Genomic DNA, 20,835 nt, shown 5'->3' with positions numbered 1-20,835 from the left:
CCTGCCACCTCATCTCTACAACCTCATCTCTACAAAAAGGAGTAAACACAGCTTTAAGAACAATAGCTTGGGCTGCGGCTGTGGCTCAGTGGTACAGCACCCGCCTCGCAGGTGTGAGACCCTGGGTTCAATCCTCAGCACCACATAAAAATAAATATATAAATAAACAAATAAAGATATTGTGTCCATCTACAACTAAAAAAAAATTAAAGAAAGAACAATATCTTTCTTAAAAATGTTTATTAAAACAAAGAGCACTTACAAGATGCCTTTGAACATTATTTCTTTCAGCTCAATCTCTCAATGTCTCTCAAACTAATGTCTCTGGAAGAAAATAATCTCAAATGAATGTTGTGCCACTAGCAAGCCCTCGCAGCTGGCAGGAAGAGGGTGTGTGGGTGAGGAGGCTGCGCCAAGGCACAGGAAGGCCGCAGCTGCTTCCCATCAGGACACCTCTGAGGGCGCGACCTTGCTGTGGATCTAGGGAGCAGGAGACAGGTCTGACTTGGTTACACGGGTCTTGTCCTACATCAGCTGAGAGCCCACGGTACACTAGTCCTCTGCTGCCAAGCAAAAACCACAGGAAGGAGCATTCTCCCAGGCCGAGTACCCGTGCCCGAGGGTCTTTTGTGAATCTAACTCACACGCTCATACTCCAGGGGAGAAAGCTATGCCAGCTGTTGCATAAAGCTCTTGCTTTAAAACATGTCCTGTGCCAGGTGCTGTGGCGCTTGCCTATAATCCCAGCAATTCAGGAGGCTGAGGCAGGAGGATCTCAAGTTCAAAGCCAGCCTCAGCAACAGCAAGGTACTAAGCAACTCAGTGAGAACCTGTCTCTAAATAAGATACATAAAGGGCTAGGGATGTGGCTGGCTCAGAGGTCCAGTGCCTGAGTTCAATCCCCAGTACCAAAAAAATAAATAAAAATTAAAAAATTGTCTTGTGAAGATGCTCATTAACATCACGAAGACCACAGTTAGAGCCATAGTCTGTTAGAACTAAATGAGCCCAAGAGCTGATGGAATGTCTTATGATAGCTCCACAGTTGGTTCCACAAGGACCACAGAATCTTGCCCTTCCAAGGAAGGGCCCCTGGGTTCACAGCAATCCTAGCTGAACCAAATACTTTTAGATGAGCAGAAAGTGACAAATGTCTTCAATGGATGTGGTAAAATAAAAAAACCAATTAAACCACTTGAAAATAAAAGTTGTTCATTTTTCTAAACCATCTCAATCAGAGAAAACAACCAAACTTAGCCCTGTTCCCAGTGGCACATGACAAACCGTGGATGGTGCTGAGGTTTATCATAGAGGCTGAAGCGGCCACCTGGCTCTGCTGTATGGTATCAGGCTTTTCCAACCTGAGACACTTTCACTTAAAGACTGGACTCACTTTCAGGGTCAGGTGGCTTAAACGGGCATCTGACAGTCTCCAGTGAGAAAATATTGTAAGAGGGACTTCATAGCCGTGTGTGTGTGTGTGTGTGTGTGTGTGTGTATGTGTGTGTTGTGTGTGTCCATGTATGAGCACAGTGATATTTACAAAAAGGTAAAAAGCAGCAACAAGTCTCACCCTCATTTTCACCCCTATCTTTTCCCCATTGGTTTAAAAGTTAAAAAACTCTCTGCAGTAGGAACACAGGATGCCTTAACTCGAGGTTATCCTTCCCCCAAACTCAAAGCTAGGAAAAAAGAAACTTTAGAATACATTTACATGTGAGATCTCTTCAAGAAGAGCAGGAAGGATGCTTTCTGGAGCAGCCTGGCAATGCACATAGCTGCTTCCCTAATGTAATTGTAGACTCTGACCATTTATAATGGCAGGAAACTGCTTTGCCTACAAAGGAGCTAATCAAACACAGATTTAAAATAATGACATTATTAACCAGAGGAAAAAACCAGGGTGAGAGGCTGTATGTCCCTAGCCAACACACATTTGGAGTTAATGTTATTACCTCTTAGCAGGTAATAGATCACCCAGCGTTGGGCACAGTGTGTTTTCAGGGGAGGAAGCAAGCGAGAAAACAAGCCTGCAGCCGTCTGCAGGAAGCAGACTTTGAAGGCTCGATTTCAACGTGGAATTATAATTTGCAAGGAAAATAACCCAAAGAACTCCAATTATTATTAATCAGCAACCCTATGGCAGGTTCCAACAAGAAGCTGTAAGATTTCAAATGGCTTTTAGAAAATGACTTCTCAGCCACCCTTGCCCCCACATTTTCCCAGGAAAAAAAGCAGAAGTTCTAAAAGCAGACAGATGGAAGTTCAGTGTCTGTCTAGCTTTGGGGCAACAGTGTTCAAGGTAACCTCTGATTTGTGAAGTTCTTTCTTCGTCTCTCTCTCTCTCTCTCTCTCTCTCTCCTTTTCTCTCTAGAATGCCTTAGATTTCACTGATGAAAACTCTGCAAATTCTCCATCACAAAGACGATTGACAACTAAACTAAGACGCTAACAGGAAAATATCAGAAGCCAGTCTGAAAACTGTACGGAGGACCATCACCGGAGACATTCGAGTCCCGCAGTGTCAGCCCCGTAACCAGGTAATGTTCTACCGAGAGGTCCTGGACGGCATGTATTCACACTGGGGGTGTGTGTGTGCATTTTGTCACAAGTTTTTCTTAAAATTGAAAATCTAAAGTAATAATATAGGTACAAATTTGGAGGAAAAATTAAAATACAAGCCATATTAATGATATCGGGGACAATAGTTAAGCTCTACACTAAAAAACTTATGCAAAGCATGGAAAATAAAATATAAACAGCTTTACTTATTTAATCTTGACTACAGAATGATACGCATATATGGAGGGAGCGGAAATTCTTGGTATCAAGAATACTTTTTTTAAAAACTTACATTCTATGCCAAAGGAACATTCCCAAACCAGAATTGCTAACTCTGCCAGGGAGCAAACAAGAGCAAGAAAAGAGCAGGAACATGGGGGGACATTCAGTGAACACCTATCCTTGAAATGCTGGGGTGCTGGTGACATTTAGCTCTTCCTTTTATTGAAATGTTTAGTAGGTGGGGAAGGCATTAAAAATTAAAGACATACTGGGACAACAGGATTCTTGTTTTATTTTATACAAGGATGGACAGAGAAAAAAAGAACCTGTTAATATCAGACGGAATTTAGTGTTACCTTCATTTGTTAAATATCTTACATGAACTATTTGTTTTTAATTTAGATATTTGTGTTGTCAACATAATCATGTCTGAATACCAGGAACAATTTTTATTAAATTCAGTTCTATTTGTCTGTGATGAAACAGATTGCAAACTTCATCAAGTTTTGCAACTGAGATGCGAGACAGCACATTCAAGTCAGTGTCAGCCTTCTCTATGGCAGCCTGTTGTGGTGACAACACAAGACCAGACAACCTGGTTTCATTTCATCTTAGCTGCCATCATACACCCCATCAACCTAGGCAACCAGCCCTGGCTGTTCTGAACAAGCCGACTGATGACCACTATACAGAGACACTTCCTTTTTTATTTTCTATTTTGAAATTTAAACTGAATGATATTCAGGAAATGTACATAAGACTTTAAATATACTCAAGTTGCAAATGAGATACAGGTGGATGGAAAACATCTGCTACTAAATGATGTGTCTCTGTGAGGCCAAGGTTTTAAGGGGTGGCTGAGCCATGCAGGGGTAGGAATGTCCTCTAGCATACAGGAAAATGCTGTCGCTTCTTCCGTTCTGGCCTCAGATTCAGTATCTTCCTTATCTAACAGGTTTCCCAGAGTGCTCCAATCCCCATGTCTTGCTGCTCTCTAAGGTCCTACGGGCAATTGCCATTCACCTCTCCCTCAAGCCCTTAGAGTGCAGGGGCCAGGAAGGAGGCTGGTAGGGGGGCAGGGGGCCACAAGCATAAACCCACAGGCAAAGGCAGGACATGGCCTCTGCTGCCTGCTCTACACAAACGCAGGTGGCCACTGAGAAGGCCCAGGGCCTTCTCCCGCTGCAGGCCAGAAGTACAGAGTGCCTGCAGAGCAGGGTAAGTGCTGCAGGTCACCTGGCCCAGCTGGGGACGCAGTGCTCGCTAAGGAGAAATATTCCAAGACTCTGCTTCCTGTGGTCCTACTAAGAGTCCCAATGAGCACCAGAAAAAAAAAAAAAATCAAGTTTGGGGGAAGGGTGGGGGGTAATAGCAAAACCAGCTCCCTGGTACTAAAACAAGCCTCCCCTGCCCCCTCTCCAGGTGGCAGAGGAAATGCTACCCAGTGACAACCTCACCTTGGCCCCGGGCAACAGCAGCGTGTGTGCCCGGGACTACAAGATCACCCAGGTGCTCTTCCCACTGCTCTACACCCTCCTCTTCTTCGTGGGACTTGTCACCAATAGCCTGGCGATGAGGATTTTCTTTCAAATTCGCAGTAAATCCAACTTCATTATTTTCCTTAAGAACACGGTCATTTCGGATCTCCTCATGATTCTGACTTTTCCATTCAAAATCCTCAGTGATGCCAAGCTGGGCCCCGGGCCCCTGAGGACCTTTGTCTGCCAGGTCACCTCTGTCGTGTTCTACTTCACAATGTACATCAGCATCTCGTTCCTAGGCCTGATAACCATCGACCGCTACCAGAAGACCACCCGGCCGTTCAAGACATCCAGCCCCAAGAGCCTCCTGGGCGCCAAGGTGCTCTCCGTGGTCATCTGGGCCTTCATGTTCTTACTGTCCTTGCCCAACATGATCCTCACCAACAGGCGGCCGAGGGACAAGAGCGTGAAGAAGTGCTCTTTCCTCAAGTCGGAGTTCGGGCTGGTCTGGCACGAGATCACCAACTACATCTGCCAGGTCATCTTCTGGATCAATTTCCTAATTGTCGTCGTGTGCTACACGCTCATTACTAAAGAGCTCTACAGGTCCTACGTGAGGACGCGGGGGTCCAGCAAGGCGCCCAGGAAGAAGGTGAACGTCAGGGTGTTCATCGTCATCGCGGTGTTTTTCCTGTGCTTTGTGCCTTTCCACTTCGCCCGCATCCCCTACACCCTGAGCCAGACCCGGGAGGTCTTCGACTGCGCGGCACAGAACACCCTGTTCTACGTGAAGGAGAGCACCTTGTGGCTCACCTCCCTGAATGCCTGCCTGGACCCCTTCATCTATTTCTTTCTTTGCAAGTCCTTTAGGAATTCCTTGATAAGTATGCTCAAGTGCCCCAGTTCTGCAATGGCCCCATCCCGGGGGGACAAGAAGAAAGCAGAGGGTGCTGATGACCCAAGCGAAGAGACTCCAATGTAAGCAAGTTCCCTGGGGGACAGTCTCAGTGTGCTGGGGTCCAGAACTCCTCCAAGGAAAGCACCCAGCCAGCCAGGACCCTCACCAAGTAGTGGCGGAGTCAGTAGTGATGACTCCTGGAAAGAGCAGCAGAGACTAGGGGAGCCAGCTTCGCATGCTCCCAGCAAGCGAGGCTACCTAACCCCATGTAGCTCCCTGCAGGACAAGCAGCGTGTTACTGCCATGCTGCATGTAAAGCAGAAGCCAGGTCTGCAGAGCTCCTGCAAAGTGGGTCGCTCGCTGACACCTACTGCTAGCTTCCATATGTCAGTGCTCACAACTGTGTGTTTTATAACCCCCTGGAAAAGAATGACCAATCTGATATAATCCCCTGACCAAAATGACACCTATTAAGGTAGAAGTACATCCAAGACCCCAAACCAAACCCAGACCTACTGTGAAACCTTGAAAAACTTCAGTGGGTACACAAAGCATAATAACCACTGGCTCTTAACATGAACAAAATCCACAGACTAAACTAATTGAAATGGTATTTAATGGAACTGAATTGTTTGAAATGTTCATTAAGACAACAGACTTAAGGCATGCCGTTCCAATAAAGAATAGGCACAGCTAAGAAAATCATTACAGAAAGGACAGTCACTTTTATGATATAATAAAACTAAAAGAATTATTTGTATTTCCTTAACACTAGAGAAGAGAGTTTTACTAATATATTGACAACTTCGATGAACACAATACCATCATTGACACTTAATCTTTATTAACTGGCTTCTAGAAATACTTGCTACTTGAGTTAATAAAACATTTTCTCTTAGTAAGAAAAATGAACAAAATATGATTACAAAGTCGTAGTACGGTGTAACTACTACATGAAAGTGAGTGAACTGTTTGGAATCATATATTTGTATTTGTGTGTATAATATAAAACTTTATATTAACCTTATCACTTTGTTGGAATTTCCTTTTTCAAAGTTACTAGATACCATGACTCCTCCCACCCCCAACACAATAACATCAGACACCTCATACATTTAAGAAAGAACAGCTGCAAACCTGTTTTATCATGTCTCAGTGTGCAAAATGTCTCTGAAGACAACGTGTCACCTCAGTAAGTTCACAGGCCATACCTGGGAAGTCTGATTTCACACAAGCCATGCGGGATCCGATTGGTTGTTTTGTGGTGGTAATGGGGACTGAACCTAGCAGCACTTGACCACTGAGCTCCATCCCCAGTCCTTTCCACTTTAATATGTGACAGGGTCTTGCGGAGTGGCTGAGGGTCATGCAAACTTGCTGAGGCTGACCTCAAACTTTCAATCCTCCTGCCTCAGTCTCCTGAGTTGCGGAATAACAGATGTGTTCCACTGTGCCTGGCCATACTAGATTTTTGTAAATATATTTTTACTTCTAATTGACACAGTAATGGTACATATTCATGGGGAAAGCTGTGACATTTTACTGACTGTATACAATGAGTACTAATTAGATAAAAGTCTAAGTACATAGCAAAAAGCAGTTCACATCACTTATCTCAACTACTTATCATCACCAGAGGTGATTTTCAAACAGAAGATGGCCTCGTACCAATATGGAAATTCCAGCGTCAGGGGAAAGTAGAACAGTGGAAGTCTGCTGAACTTCCGAGTCATCCAAACCCACCAGACTGCTGCTGGGTTAGATTTCAGTACAGAGCTGAGCCCATTCAGCTCCCTAAGTGGTGTCCACTCTGGAACACCCACACTATCCTTCTGTGGCACTGCTCTCAGTGAGCACTGGATGTCAGCAGAGAGGCACAGAGATGTGGGCCAAAATCACACATGTGCCATCTACTGCTGGGCGCTGAGCAGTGGTCAGTCCTGCCGCGAAGGTTCACTGTTATATCAGATGCCCAGTAGCCATGCTCTGTGAGAGGAGTGCATACAATACCAGGATATATGATACCCAGGTGCTGGAGACTATGATCAGCAAACCTTATTTTGCCTATGCGTCGAAGGACACTCACCCCCGCTCATCCACGTCAGGGGCAGAGAGTGGGTTAAAACTGAGTCCTCATGGTACCATGGAGCATGGAGCATGCTGGGAAAGGACAGGGTGGATAGATGGCCTGGACAATCCTCCTGCTACCCACTTCTAACTGAGATGATACTGTTCTACGGGAGACAAAAAAACTAGAACTGCTATGGAGACAGTGACATTTCAGTACAGAAGAGCTGTGAAGTATTCGGAAACCTCTATTTTACAGCTATGTACAGATCCCATGAGAACCCTCATCAGACTCAGCACCACACTGCTGGTGATTCTCTCCTCAAAGACAGTTAGAAATTCTGTTAGAATTAGAAATTAGGGTTAGAAATTCTGATGAATGCAAGGAACTCCATCTATCACGATAACTTCTATTAAAAAAAAAAAAAAAAAAAAGCCAACTTTGTGGGCCCAGGTACAATAGTGAGAGATGCAGCAGAGGAGACAGTGGGAGTCCTGCACATAGCCCCGAGGGTCCCCAGTGGGGGATGCAGTGCCGCGTGGTTTCTCTCAGTGGCTTCCCTACAGGAGACACCTGCAGCAGGTGGCAGTGAACCACAGTCGGAGCCCAGCCCACCCACCGTGAGTTCCTCTCACAGCCCAGGACCTCAGAGTGCTGGGTACATTTTCAAAGCCAGTGGGGAAAGAGCTCGAGAGAAGAGTTGAACTCCATGTCATTTCAATACCAAGTTCAATCTGGAATGTTCCTAAGTCTGGTTCACTGCAGCACTTCTACGCCACGCAGGCTTCATCTGCAGCTGCTCCATGATGGCAACAATTGTGCTGCATGGAGACAGGCTCATGGCACCCAAACTGAAAAATGTCCTAACTAGCTCTTCTTTTTTAAAAGGAGATTGTGCCGGCTGCCATGATGTATGCCTATAATCCCAGTGGCTCTGGAGGCTGACACAGGAGGATCACAAGTTCCAGGCTAGCCTCCACAATTTACAGAGGCCCTAAGCAACTTAGTGAGAATCTGCCAAAACAAACAGGGTTGGGGATTCGGCTCAATGGCTAAGCATGACTGGGTTCAATCCCCAGTACCAAAAGAGACGGGGCCAGGGAGGGGGAGAGAGAGAGACTGCAGATCCCCTGCCCAGTACTTGAAGAACAGGAAGAAAAAATCTGCAGCATCAGAACACTCTCTTGACACACATAACTGCTCTTGTGGTTTGACACTGCAAAGAGCTGGCACACTCAGAGGACAATGCTCAGGGAGGGGCAGGACACCGCCAGCTGGGACTTTGAATGTGGAAGCCCCTTGACTCATCACTAATTAAGAGGTCCTGAGAAAGAGTCGGGAACAGGGCATGAGAAGGACTTTCCAGGAGAAATAGAAAGGGACAATAAAAACAGGAAAGGATACATGTCCACCCCACCAATTACAATATAAATTTATATTTATGGCATAGGTTTTTTTTCACCCATAAGTTTCTAACTGATTTAAAAATATTTTTAATGGCAGTGTTGAAGAATCCCACCCTTGATGGGACAACCATTGGAAGAGAACATTCAATATTCTGAAACAAGACGTTTGATTCAGCAATCCTACTTCTAGACATTTCTTGCAAATATGTTAGAACAAATACACAAGAATACATAAAGATGGTTTTGGTGGTACTGGTGATAGAACCCAGGACCTCCACACATGCTAGGCCAGTGCTCTACCACAGAGTTACATCTCCAGTCCTTAAATTGACACAGGGTTTCACTAAGTTGCCCACACTGGCCTTGAACTTGCCATCCTCCTGCCGCAGCCTCCCAAGCGGCTGGCACTGGTGTGTGCCACTGTGCCTAGCTTACAGCATTGTTTTAAATAACAAAAACTGGAAACAAACTAAGTTCCAACCAGTGGCAGCTTAACTAAGCTATGGTAGACTTATATATTCATTATTAAATTATTATAAATGTGTTCATTCTGTAAAAAAACAGATCAGTCTAAATGCACTAATCAGTCTAAATATGAAATGAAACAAAACCCACTGTGTAAATAACTGTGTATATGTATGTAAATATACATGTTTGTATATATATATTTCTGTGCACATATACATTGTTGTGTGTGATATATATATATATATATATATATATATATATATATATATATATATACATACACACACACACACACATATACATGTATGTATGTAAGGGGGATTAAATTTCACCTTCTGCTACATATCCATGTGCATTTGAATTTTCAAACACATGCTTTCCTTTGGTTGTAGTTTGTGTCTAATGTCTCCCAAGGCTTCTTCCCAGCTGTGGGACTACTGGGAGACAGTGGTAACTCTCGGGGAAGGGGGCTTGGTGGAAGAGGTGGGGGATGCATGCCTGTGGAGGGCATGTGTCCCCAGGCCCTTCCACTCCCTGGTCCCCCCTCCCAGCCACCAGGAGACAGGAGCTTGCTCCACCACATGTTCCCCACCATGTTCTGCCTTGTCAAGAACCTACGGTGAAGAGCCCAACACAGTCTGAACCAGAACAAATCTTTTCCTTCAACTTAATTTTCTCAAAAATTTTGTCACAACAATGGATACTTAACACACCTTTCACAACAAAGAATTTCAAAATAAATACTGAACATTTCAAATAATTTTGCAATTTTTTTTGCCTGTTTCTGGTTCCATGCAGTAATTTTTGGTATTAACTTATAAAGATAGGTCGTCATATTGACTGTTACAGTGTGAAACTTATTTTCGCTTGCTGTCACTTTCGTTAGTCTCGTATGGAATTTTTACGACGATTCCACATGATCTGAGGAAGCACCTGGTACAGTGGTGCACTTTGATGGGAATTAAACATCTCTTTTAGGAATAAAGATCTCACTTCAACTTTCATCCAGAGTGAAAGCAAAGACTTCCCGTAGTGGCAGATGCCATTTATGTGGCACCAGCTAGCCACATCCACAGGAACCCTTCCACTGCCCCGTGGATCCAACTGCAGGTGCCACAGGAAGATGGGGAATGGAGACAGCAGTTGATTCCGTTGGGCAGGCTGGTTTCTGCGGCCTCTCCCAGTATCCTCTCTGACACCCCCACCCCCACCGTCACAGGGCTTTGAGCCAAGCAGGTGCCCAGGGCTCACAGGGACCAGATCCGCTGGCAGGGGGATGTAGCAGCATGGCACTGGGAAAACCACTTACCTTCTGGTCTCCAATTTCTCACCTCCAAGGGGGACCTAGTCTCTGGGGACTGTTCAGAGGACTGAATGATATGATGTCATCAATGCCACAGCCCAGCTTTTGTGCTGTTATGGACATTGACTACACTCCCCTAGAGCCTGTTGGCAGGCTCCTAGTTTCTGGATGCTCTCGCTGTATCTTCTTTGACTCCTCCCATCTTTTGTGATTACCCCCATAGGTGTACAGGTATTTATTCCAACTTGATTTAATTAAAAAAAAATTTACAGGACTCCTACCATATGATAGGCATTTTTCTAAGCCCATGATAAATGTTCTCTGAATGACTCCATAAAGCAGACATTGTTTTTTATGTCCACTCTAAAGAGAAGGCAACTGGTTCACAGGGAGATTAAAAAGCTGCCCAAGGTCACAAGAGTTCTAAGACCTGTAGAGCAGTTGAGCCCAGACCCCATGGCCCAAGAAGTGTCCCTAGCTGCTGTACCTAGCACTTCCCATATCCCTCAAGAGCAAAGCCCTCCTCAAGCAGGGAGCCCAGGAGGACCCCAACTCTCTCACTAAAGTGCACACTTTGAAACTCTCACATTTAAAGGAATGTGCTTCCATGACTGCCAAGAAGACACCACCGTTAGTCATCCATTCCGCTTTTGCAAGTTTCTCACACTTTGACATTTTGAAACCTGGCCAAAATGTGATTTCCAGTTTTCGCATGATGAAATTATCTGGTACAGAATTTCCCTTGTTTAAAGTGAAACTACTTCAAACTTTCATCAACATAATGGATTTGGGGCTGTAGGGAAATTTGCAATTAATTATGTAGATTAAAGTCTTGTACATAAAAATTAAAAGTTTTTGTCCCACACTGAAGCAAAGAAAAAGACACATGTTTAGCTGGGTGCAGGGGCGCTTGCCTGTAATCCCAACAGCTCAGGAGGCTGAAGCAGGAGGATCATGAGTTCAAAGCCACCCTCAGCAACGTAGCTAGGCTCCAAGCAACTCATCAAGACCCTGTCTGAACATAAAAAATAAAAAGGACTGGGGATGTGGTTCTGTGGTCAAGCACCCCTGGGTTCAATCCCAGACATATTTACTATGTTCCACCATACCGGTGAAATCTTGAGTCTCCTTTGCAAGAGATCAATAAGTTCGAGTCACACAGAGAACTTTTTCAAACTATGCCATCCGCTAGGTAGGGCCAACCAGAGCCAACAGACACTGTACTGCACATAGCTGTAAATGTTCAAGGGATATGAAACTCTTATTCTCAGAATCCCAAGACAAGTCATCCAAAATTTTCTGATCAGACCAAAGGTACAGTCTAGTCTAGGCAAAACCTGTGGCAAGAAATATGAAATGAAACTCTCTGTGAAGAACCCCACATCCCCAGAAGCCCCGACTTCCGCTTTGCTCTCACAGGTCTGGCAAGCACACTGCCCTGGACAACTGCCCTCTCCTCTTCACGCTTCAACAGAGGCCAGGGAACAACTTACAGACGGGGCCCAAGGCTGGTTCATGAGGCCCCCCACGCCTCCCGCCATCGTTCATAGGAAGAGATCTCCCGTGTGGCCGTGAGGGGAGTGCGCGTCCACTCCAGCCTGCCAGGCCGGACTGTGGCGGGGAGACTGTGTCTCGGGGGCTCTCCAGGTGCCTGCCTGGCACTAGGCCCTCAGTTCACCCTCTCAGCAACACTCTGGGTACAGACCATTTTCAAACTCCTTGCACACATGGAGAGCTGTCAAATCACGTGTCTGTGATTTAAAACCACACAACTGGTAGGTAGCGGATTCTCATCCCCAAAAGTCTGCACTATGAGTCCCCACCTCTTAGGAACTCTGTTCTTTCTCAGGGACCCTGGGACCAACAAACATATGGAGGTAAATGCCTGCAGACACACACAGGCCGTCCTCCTGAACACATCTCTGGAAACCCTGTCCATGAGGATGCAGAAGATGGTTCTGCCAGATGTTAGCGTCACGACTCGTCTCCTACTGGGGGGGTACCTCAGGATACCTTCCTGGTCTTTCTACCTACTTATCACACAGGAGTCGAAGTTCTTGGGGCATATCCACAGACAACAGGCCTGAGCAGAGTGACGGGCAGAAAACATTCAGGGAACTGCAACTGAAGCTACCGCGGCAAGTCCCAGTGGTGAGTGCCCAAGACCTCTCAAGTGACAGGGAGTATCAGCAAAGCCCAGGGCGAACGCAAGAGGTTACACCAGACCTCATGACAGAAGTGAGCGTGAAGTGGAAATGGGGAAGGAAGCCGGCGTAAGAAAGCAGAAGGCTGCTTCCCAGCATTGGTGGCTGAGCCTATGCCCGCCGCAGTCGGAGGACACGGAGCTGAGCACCCGCCCAGAGCAAGGTGAGTTTCAATGCTTGTTATGACTGTGCCTGCTATGGAAGGCACGGTGTGCAGAGGGAGGGCCGCTGCTCGGTGAGCCCAGGACAGCTTGGCTAACCCAGGTGTTACTGCCGTCCAAGTTTCACTGCCATGTTCACAGTGGCACTTACGAATCAGGTAGAACCTGTCACTTGGATTCACAAGGAGGAGGGGAAGTAACGGTACTGTTAAAGTACGAACACTGTATTATGTGCCTTAAAAATTCAAGCCAGAAACAATCAGCACCCTCTCCACAGATGTGTGCAAGGTGGGGAAGGAACACAGGGCACTAACAGGTTCCCCAGCTGAAGTGTGGGGTTGTTTTTTTTGTTTGTTTGTTTTGTTTTTTTGGTACCAGGGATTGAACTCAGGACTCTCGACCACTGAGCCACCTCCCCAGCCCTATTTTATAGTTTATATTTATTTTATAGTTTATTTTATAGTGAGACAGGATCTCACTGAGTTGCTTATGGTCTCATTAAGTTGCTGAGGCTGGCTTTGAACTCATGATCCTCGTGCCTCAGCTTCCTGAGCTGCTGGGATTACAGGCGTGAGCCAGCACTCAGCTGAAGTCTGTTTTTTAACAGTGTCCTGAATAGCCTTTGTTTGCTTTGTCTGTGTGCAGTCCATGCTGGAGCCGGCCAACGCCACGGGGATGCAGGGCTTCAATGGCTCCGAACGATGCCCCCGGGACACTCGGATCACCCAGCTGGTGTTCCCCACCCTCTACACGGGGGTCTTCCTGGCGGGTGCCCTGCTCAACGCACTGGCCCTGTGGGCGTTCCTGCGAATCCCCAGCTCCTCCACCTTCGTCATCTACCTCAAGAACACTTTGGTGGCTGACCTGATAATGACACTCACGCTTCCTTTCAAAATCCTCTCTGACGGGCACCTCGGGCCCTGGCAGCTCAGAGCATTCGTGTGCCGCTTCTCCTCCGTGGTCTTCTATGAGGCCATGTATGTGGGCATCACGCTGCTGGGCCTCATAGCCTTTGACAGGTTCCTCAAGATTGTCAGACCTTTCGAGAAATCATTCGTGAAAAAACCTGCTTTTGCAAATACGGTCACAGTCTTCGTCTGGCTCCTTCTCTTCTCCATGTCCCTGCCGAATATGATCCTGAATGACAAGGAAGCAACTCCAGTGTCTGTGAAAAAGTGTGCGTCCCTGAAGGGGCCTCTGGGGCTGTGGTGGCATCGGCTGGTGAACTACGTATCCCAGGGCATTTTCTGGACTGTGTTTGTCCTAATGCTTCTGTTTTATACGGTGATTGCCAAAAAAGTCTATGATTCTTATAAAAAGGTCAAAAGTAAGGATGGCAAAAGCAAGAAGAGGCTGGGGGGGAAGGTGTTCGTGGTCTTGGCTGTCTTCTTCCTGTGCTTTGCCCCGTTTCACTTCACCCGCATCCCCTACACTCACAGCCAAACCAGCAGCAAGAAGGACTGTGCGCTGGAGAACCGGCTGTTCATTGCCAAAGAAATGACTCTCTTTTTGGCAGCAACTAACATTTGCATGGATCCCTTAATATACATATTCTTATGTAAAAGATTCACAGAAAGGCTGCCTTGCATGAGGTGCAGGAGGGCCTCACACCAGGAGCAACAGAGCAGCCAGACAGACCACATAACCCTGGGCTGACCGCTGCCACTGAGCTCGCGGCCACATGGCCAAAAGGCTTCAGAAACCATCTGTGTGGAGACCAAATTTAAGCAATAAAGAAAAAGAGATGGGTACAAATGCTTCCTTGCATGATCACCCCAGGTGTACAAAAACGATCTTGTGAAGTTTAACACCACGTGAACCTATTCATAAAGCCACAACAAGAGGATGCAAGGGAAAGCAAAGGGCCACACGAGGCCACCTTCCCAAGGACATCCCCTGAGTACTTGGGATAAGATGAGGGAAATGCAGACCCCTAAAAGCCTCCCCTCCAAACACCACCTCACATTCACTCACACACATGATCCAAACAGCCATGTGGCTTCATAGCCCCCAGATCAATTACCGCTGAGGGAAGCAGGAAACTAACTTGCAAAGGCCACAGGTGGGAGCTGAGCCAGAAGTGAAAGGGATGCTGGACACAAGGGGTCTGAGGGTCCCCGTGGGTTGACTGAGATCCTGCAGGAAGGATTTTCTCCCTGCAGTTACAAAGAGATTGCTCTGCGTCCCACAGCACAGCACAGAGCCATGACATGAGTACCCCACCCAGCTGACACCCAGTTACACACAGCTCTGCCACCGGGAAGCTGGGAGCTCAGCAAAGCACTCCTGGCCCCGTGTCAACTCCGCTGCCCCACCACCAGGCTCTCCCACTGTGGGGGGCACGTTAGGGTCCTCCCCTCCCACAGGTCTCCCATACTAACGAACTGCGGGTCCTGACTGTGTGATAGTTAGGGTTCCTGAAAGACAGGTTTGAAGTGGGCCATGCTGTTCTTGGTCCAGGTAAGTGATGTGGTTGCTGACCCACAGTCAGTGACATTCGCGCGGGGGACGTGGCCAAGGCTACTTATCCTTATCTCCCTCCACAGTTTTTCTTGGATTCCTTTGTGGGTCAAAAAAAAAAAAAAAAAAAGTAAAATGTGCTTTCTGGAATTGTGGATGCTAATTTGTATCTCCTAAAAGAAAACACACAGAGGAGGAGCTGTCCTATGTAGATGGGCCACTGACTCCAACAGGAGTACAGCCAGGTGAAGCCCAGCAGCCTCCTTCCATGGCCAAAGGCCCTAGCCTGCCTGCCTTCTGGAAGCAGCTGCTCCCACCCCTGACCTTCACTGTCCTCTATATACTGTAACTGTCAGCTTGTCAGGGGCCACGCTTCTGGCCCTGTGCACATGTGAGTCTCCTGTGACTCACCTAGGGAAGTCTCATCCACCTGCAAAACCCCAAGGGGCCATCACTCACTGCCTGGCATCTCACAGGCCAGCTCCCACAGCAGCGCAGCCCAGACAGCGGCCTACCTCTGTGCACTAGCTCAGCTCCATCACTGTGCTGGGCACTCTGCCTGGCAATTGCACCCAGATATGTATCGGTGCTCTGAAAAACCTGCACATATTTTTGAGGGCAGAGACTGTCTCATCATACAATTAATAAGTGCTTGATAAAACAAATCAAATGAGTCTCATTGTTATGTCCTAGAGGAGCAAAAGGGAAGTCAGTTCTCATTGATGTTTTATCAAAAGATGGAATAAATTCTTGAAAACAAGGTGCCAACCTCTCATTGCTCTCCTAGGGCTCAACACAAGGGCCCAGGGGTGCTGGTGCCCTGGGCTGCTCTCCTAGGGCTCACACACACTCACAGGCCCAGGGGTGCTAGTGCCCAGGATACTCTCCTAGGTCTCACACACACACACAGGCCCAGAGGTGCTGGTGCCCTGGGCTCTCACACACCCAGCCCCGGGATGCTGGTACCCTGGGCTGCTCTCCTAGGGCTCACACACACGCAGGCCCAGGGATGCTGGTGCCCTGGGCTGCTCTCCTAGGGCTCACACACACGCAGGCCCAGGGATGCTGGTGCCCTGGGCTGCTCTCCTAGGGCTCACACACACACAGGCTAGCACTCTAGTGCCTGGGTTCATTAGCAATCCATGGTGAGTGAAGCAGGGTTACTCATTGGTGCCGGTATAGCTGATTGAGCAACATTTCAGTTTTAAAGCTATTGACAAAAGCTTTAGTGATTCCCTCTTGGAACTGATGAAGTGAAATCTGCACGAATACGATAAACAATCTTCAAAACCACTTTAGAAAGTACTTTTGAAGCCTGGTCCTCATCGTCTCCAATACAATGAATCCTCATCTCCATGGGAGCCCCACCACCTCTGCAGGGACTGATATCACGAAGGACATCTAAGCCATGCTGATCCATTCTCTGTGCCTGTGCTCTCCCCTATGTTTCTCACAACTAATGGCACTTTCAATCTCCCCTGGAAGTGGGTACAGCAAGTATATATGACTTCTTTGAAAAATCTTTCCCAAAAGAATTTCAATAGCAAATCTGCCTTCCATAAACACAAATCCTCCATCCATTATGATGATTTTACCATTAGAAGGAGAGGGCCTGATCTGTACAGTAGAATGTTCGTCAAGAAGGAGCATATCAGAGCCATCCCAAAGTGACAGTCACAAAACGAAGAACTTCCCAAACCAGCCACCCCAAGTCCTAAGCTCCAGACACCTACAGAGCAGGCTGATGACGCATAGCCACCAATGACAGAGGAGAAGGTGAAGCCAAGGCAGCTGAGCTCTGCCACCTGCGGGTCGGGCACAGGGAGGGCCTTTGTCAGGAGCTGAGATGTCCTCCAATCCCCAGGAGGGGAGGGATGCCCTGCGGCCACAAGGGAGTGCCCTGTGGAAGGGAAGGGGAAGGAGAGTAGCAGTGAGAGCCACCTTGGGGACGACAAGGCACATCCTTCTGAAGGGGGATTCCTGCAGCACACTCTAGGTGAACTTATCAGAACCCGCAGGGCATAGTGGCCCAGGCCTGGTGGGCTGTTAGCTGTGAGGTGTTCCCAGAGACTCACACTTGAGAAAAATACACGAAGTCCAGGGGGAAAATGACTGGGTTGTAAAAGCCTGGACCCGATTAGTCTGCTGACCCTTGATGGGCTTCACGGGGTGGTGACTGGAGGCAGTGACTCCATCAGTGTGCTAACCCCTGATGGGCTTCGCCGGGTAGTGACTGGAGGCAGGTGGGGTATGGCTGGAAGCATGTGGGGTATGGCTGGAGGTAGGTGGGGTGTGGCTGGAGGAGGGGGCACTGGCAGCGTGCCTTTGGGGTACTTTTTGTATCTGGCAACCGAGTCTCTCTGCTTCCTGATCATCATGTGAGCTGCTTCCCTCGGCCACACTCTTCCACCACCATGTTATGCCTCACTGTGAGCCCCCAGGAATGGAGCCCACTGTCTACAGAGACCTCTGAAACTGTGAGCTCCCAAATAAACTCTTCTTCCTCTAAAGTTGTTCTGGTCGGGTCCTTTAGTTACAGTGGAGTAAAAGCTGATTAAAACACTATGGCTGGGGCTGGGGCTGGGGCTGGGGCTGGGGCTCAGCAGTAGAGCGCTCACCTAGCACACGTGAGATACTGGGTTCGATCCTCAGCACCACATAAAAATAAATAAACAAAATAAAGCTATTGTGTCCAACTATAACTAAAAAAAGAAAAACACTACAGCTAAGGAAACCTTGTTTAGATAAGAGTCCTACTAAGCGTAAAATTGACAAATCTTGTGAAGTGCCAAGGAACATACCTCAATATTTTGGATTCTACATGGATCAAATGGGGATAACGGGAACATGGGACACGTGTGTCACATACACTCATGACCTGTGAGTACCAGACTCAGCTGGAGGGATCTGAAAACAGATTGCTAAACCCACCCAGAATAGCTGATTCAGTGGGCTGGGGAGGGCCTGGCATAAGCTCCTGAGTGACAGTAATGCCACAGATGTGAACCACATGTCAAGGGCCACTGCGCTCAACACTCCTTAAGGTCACACCTCCATCAAGATGACTGACAGCATTGCTGTCCTGACCAAGAGCCAGATGGGTCCCCAGGAGATAAAGTCCTTAAAGGGAGTAGGGCAGCAGTAAGGTGGCAGGCAGGGGTGAGGACTTGGCACTTGGAAAGCTCATGACTGTGTCGGAGCACCCAGCATGCCTTGCCAGGGGTTACAACAATGGAGAACTGAGGCTGTGGCTGGCAAGAACAGCAGGGGTGAAACTGGCCCCAGCAGGGCAGAAGCAGCCCATGTTACTATGACAGTGCACCAGGCAGATGTGAGAGCCCAGGCACCGACTGAGAAGCTGGTGAAGTGCTACTGCCGCTTCCACGCTTCCACATTGGAGACAAGAAGCTGGACACAGGTCAGGTGACCTGCCTGGGGCCTCCTAACCTGCAGGCAGGGGGGCTGGGGCGCTCACTCACACCCTGGCTTCGGAACCCAGTTTTCAACCACGGTATTTATGACCTCAGGAAAGAGCCTCAGGCTCTTACATGGTATTTCCTGTAATTTTGATAACTTCCGAAGCCACCCCCAGACTCCGACTCCACAAACAACACATCCATGTGTGGGCTGTGAGCACAGGGCCTGCTGGCTCAGCAGCTCAGGCCCAGAGGCACACACGAACCTCCCAGGGCTTCCCCAGCAGCTCACGCTCATCGGCTGAGTGCCAGCTACGTGCCAGGCACCGTGCTCGACACTTGCAGGGATACCTGCTGCTCTATTCTTATAGCCCCACAAGGCAGGTATGATTAGTTTTCATGCTGGGAAAAAGTAATGAAAGTGAAGTACAAAGTGAGCATATGGCACCCCCCATTGGGACACAGCGCCCATCAGCACCCAGGGCAGGTCTGCAAGCCAATCACAGGCAGGTAGGCTGCAGACCAACACCGCACCACCCCGCAGTCCAATGTCAATACCAGCAGTGAGAAAGGGGAGGAAGTGGCCCCTGGAGAGACGAGGGAGACTCTAGACTCTACAAGCATGCAAGCTGCCACAGACTCGGGGGCAGGAAGGGCAGGCCCTCCACCCTCTGAAGACTCTCAGCTCCTCCAGCACCGAGGACTCCAGGGGAAGGAGGTCCCCAAGTGGCTTTGTCTGCCTCAGGTCAGTGGATCCTCTGTTATCGCCCCAACACCAGGTCAACAGCGTCTGAAGTAGCACACTGGTCAGGAACGCAGGCCACAGTGAGTGCAGATGCGGTAGGTGGGGAGGTGCATGGTCACCTGATTTGGAACCTCAGGGGAAAGGCTGCCAGTCCAAGTGGGGAAACTGAGGAAGGAGGTCACTGCAGATAAATCTCTGAACTGCAGCTTGAAAGAAGAAACAGCACTCAGAAGGGAGCACAGCCGCTGGGTCAAAAGGAAGGCCACACAGCAGACACGGGGCATCTGGAACCTGAAGCATGGCAGAGCCGGGTGGTGCAGTCTGCTCAGCAGAGACAGGACAGGGACTAGAGCCCTGGAGGCTGGCCAGACCCCAGGCCAAGGGAACAGTCTTCCCTGAGACAGGGAGAGGATGAGGAAGAAGACAAGAACCTCGGGTCAGAGCAGACAGAAGAGGAACAGGGAAGACGCTGGGGTGGGGAGGGCAAACCCCTGTGCTGGAAAACAAGACAGTCAGGGAGAAAGTGACAGCAGGATGAGGCCCTCTGAAGGTTGAAAGTGACCCTAAGGCGTGGGAGCTGGAGGAAGCACACTTGAACTCCCATAAAGCACGGGTGAGCCAAGAGTTCCACAGAGGAAGGACAGCAGCCGCGTTAGCCAGGCTTTCCCCAGGGTTCCTGAGGACAGGTCAGCTGGTCCTCCCTACACTGAGACACGCAGTGACACCACCACACAGAAACTGCCGAGGAGCAGGGGCAGGATCAAAGGCCGTGTTCCCACGGGCAGGAGCAGCTTGGTAAGAAAGTGGGCAAGCCGCACCCAGCCCTCCCTGCCACCGTGACGTCTGACTTCAGTTGTAAGTTGGATATTCGCACGTGGCTTTGCCTAGTGATAGCCAGCGTAAGCAACTTTACCTGATGTGTATGTGAATACTTGTAGAGCTTTGTTTTTTAAACAATATCAGCGGATTTATTAAATTTATATTCTATTAATATTTTTATCTTTACAGTTGCTGTGTAACTGTATTTCTTCAAACCAGGAATGCCTGCACTGTGAGCAACACTCCCTGCTCCCATGGGTCCCCGACTCGGCCTTACCTTACCACCATTCCAGAGTGGGGGTGGATTTCCTCCTCAGTAGAAGAGAAAACTGTCAGTATAGATCACAGAAAGTATTTCAAGGACTATTCATTTTATCACTAAAGGGAACCTAGGAACGTTCTCAAGGCAAACCAAGTATCGGGGAAACACCTTAAGCCCTGGGCTGAGGTAGGCGCTCAGCTTCTGAGCATTCCGACCTCACCGTGCACACAGACTCTGCCTGTCAGTTCACCCCTTCACTCTCCCTTGGCCTTTCAACAAGAAAGCATTGCTGGCTCCCTAGGCACCACAGAGCTCCCGGCAATGGTCCCTGTGCAGGCTCCCTTGAGGTTCCCTCCCCCA

The 20,835-nt window shown here is 48.3% G+C and overlaps 3 protein-coding genes across 19 annotated transcripts in view; 2 read left to right on the top strand and 1 right to left on the bottom strand.

Annotated features, from left to right (window-relative positions):
• P2ry12 (purinergic receptor P2Y12) overlaps positions 1 to 6,190 on the top strand; it is a 42,470-nt gene extending 36,280 nt beyond the window's left edge. For 4 of the 5 annotated variants that reach the window (XM_048794085.1, XM_048794086.1, XM_048794087.1 and 1 more), the window contains 2 exons: positions 2,375 to 2,540; positions 4,207 to 6,190. In XM_048794085.1, coding sequence (XP_048650042.1) covers positions 4,219 to 5,247 — 1,029 coding nt within the window. In that variant the 5' untranslated portion in view covers positions 2,375 to 2,540; positions 4,207 to 4,218 and the 3' untranslated portion in view covers positions 5,248 to 6,190. Of the gene's footprint in view, positions 1 to 863; positions 2,541 to 4,206 lie in introns of those variants that run through there. The other variant, XM_048794084.1, reaches the window with a different exon arrangement.
• The window catches only part of Med12l (mediator complex subunit 12L), a 260,868-nt gene that overhangs the window by 68,484 nt on the left and 171,549 nt on the right, over positions 1 to 20,835 (bottom strand). The window lies entirely within an intron of this gene.
• Positions 12,081 to 15,990, top strand: P2ry13 (purinergic receptor P2Y13). The gene is made up of 2 exons (XM_015486909.2): positions 12,081 to 12,775; positions 13,419 to 15,990. The coding sequence occupies exon 2, from the start codon at positions 13,422 to 13,424 to the stop codon at positions 14,427 to 14,429; it is 1,008 nt and encodes a 335-aa protein (XP_015342395.1). The 5' UTR covers positions 12,081 to 12,775; positions 13,419 to 13,421; the 3' UTR covers positions 14,430 to 15,990.

This window comes from Marmota marmota, unplaced genomic scaffold (assembly GCF_001458135.2).
Source record: "Marmota marmota marmota unplaced genomic scaffold, marMar, whole genome shotgun sequence".
NCBI lineage: Eukaryota > Metazoa > Chordata > Mammalia > Rodentia > Sciuridae > Marmota > Marmota marmota.
The sequence above is the reverse complement of the archived record's forward strand: the minus strand, read 5'-3'. Positions and strand labels throughout refer to the sequence as shown.

Excerpts from the sequence above, each read along its gene's own strand:
- P2ry13 (XM_015486909.2), top strand. The coding sequence starts at position 13,422 with ATGCTGGAGCCGGCCAACGCCACGGGGATGCAGGGCTTCAATGGCTCC.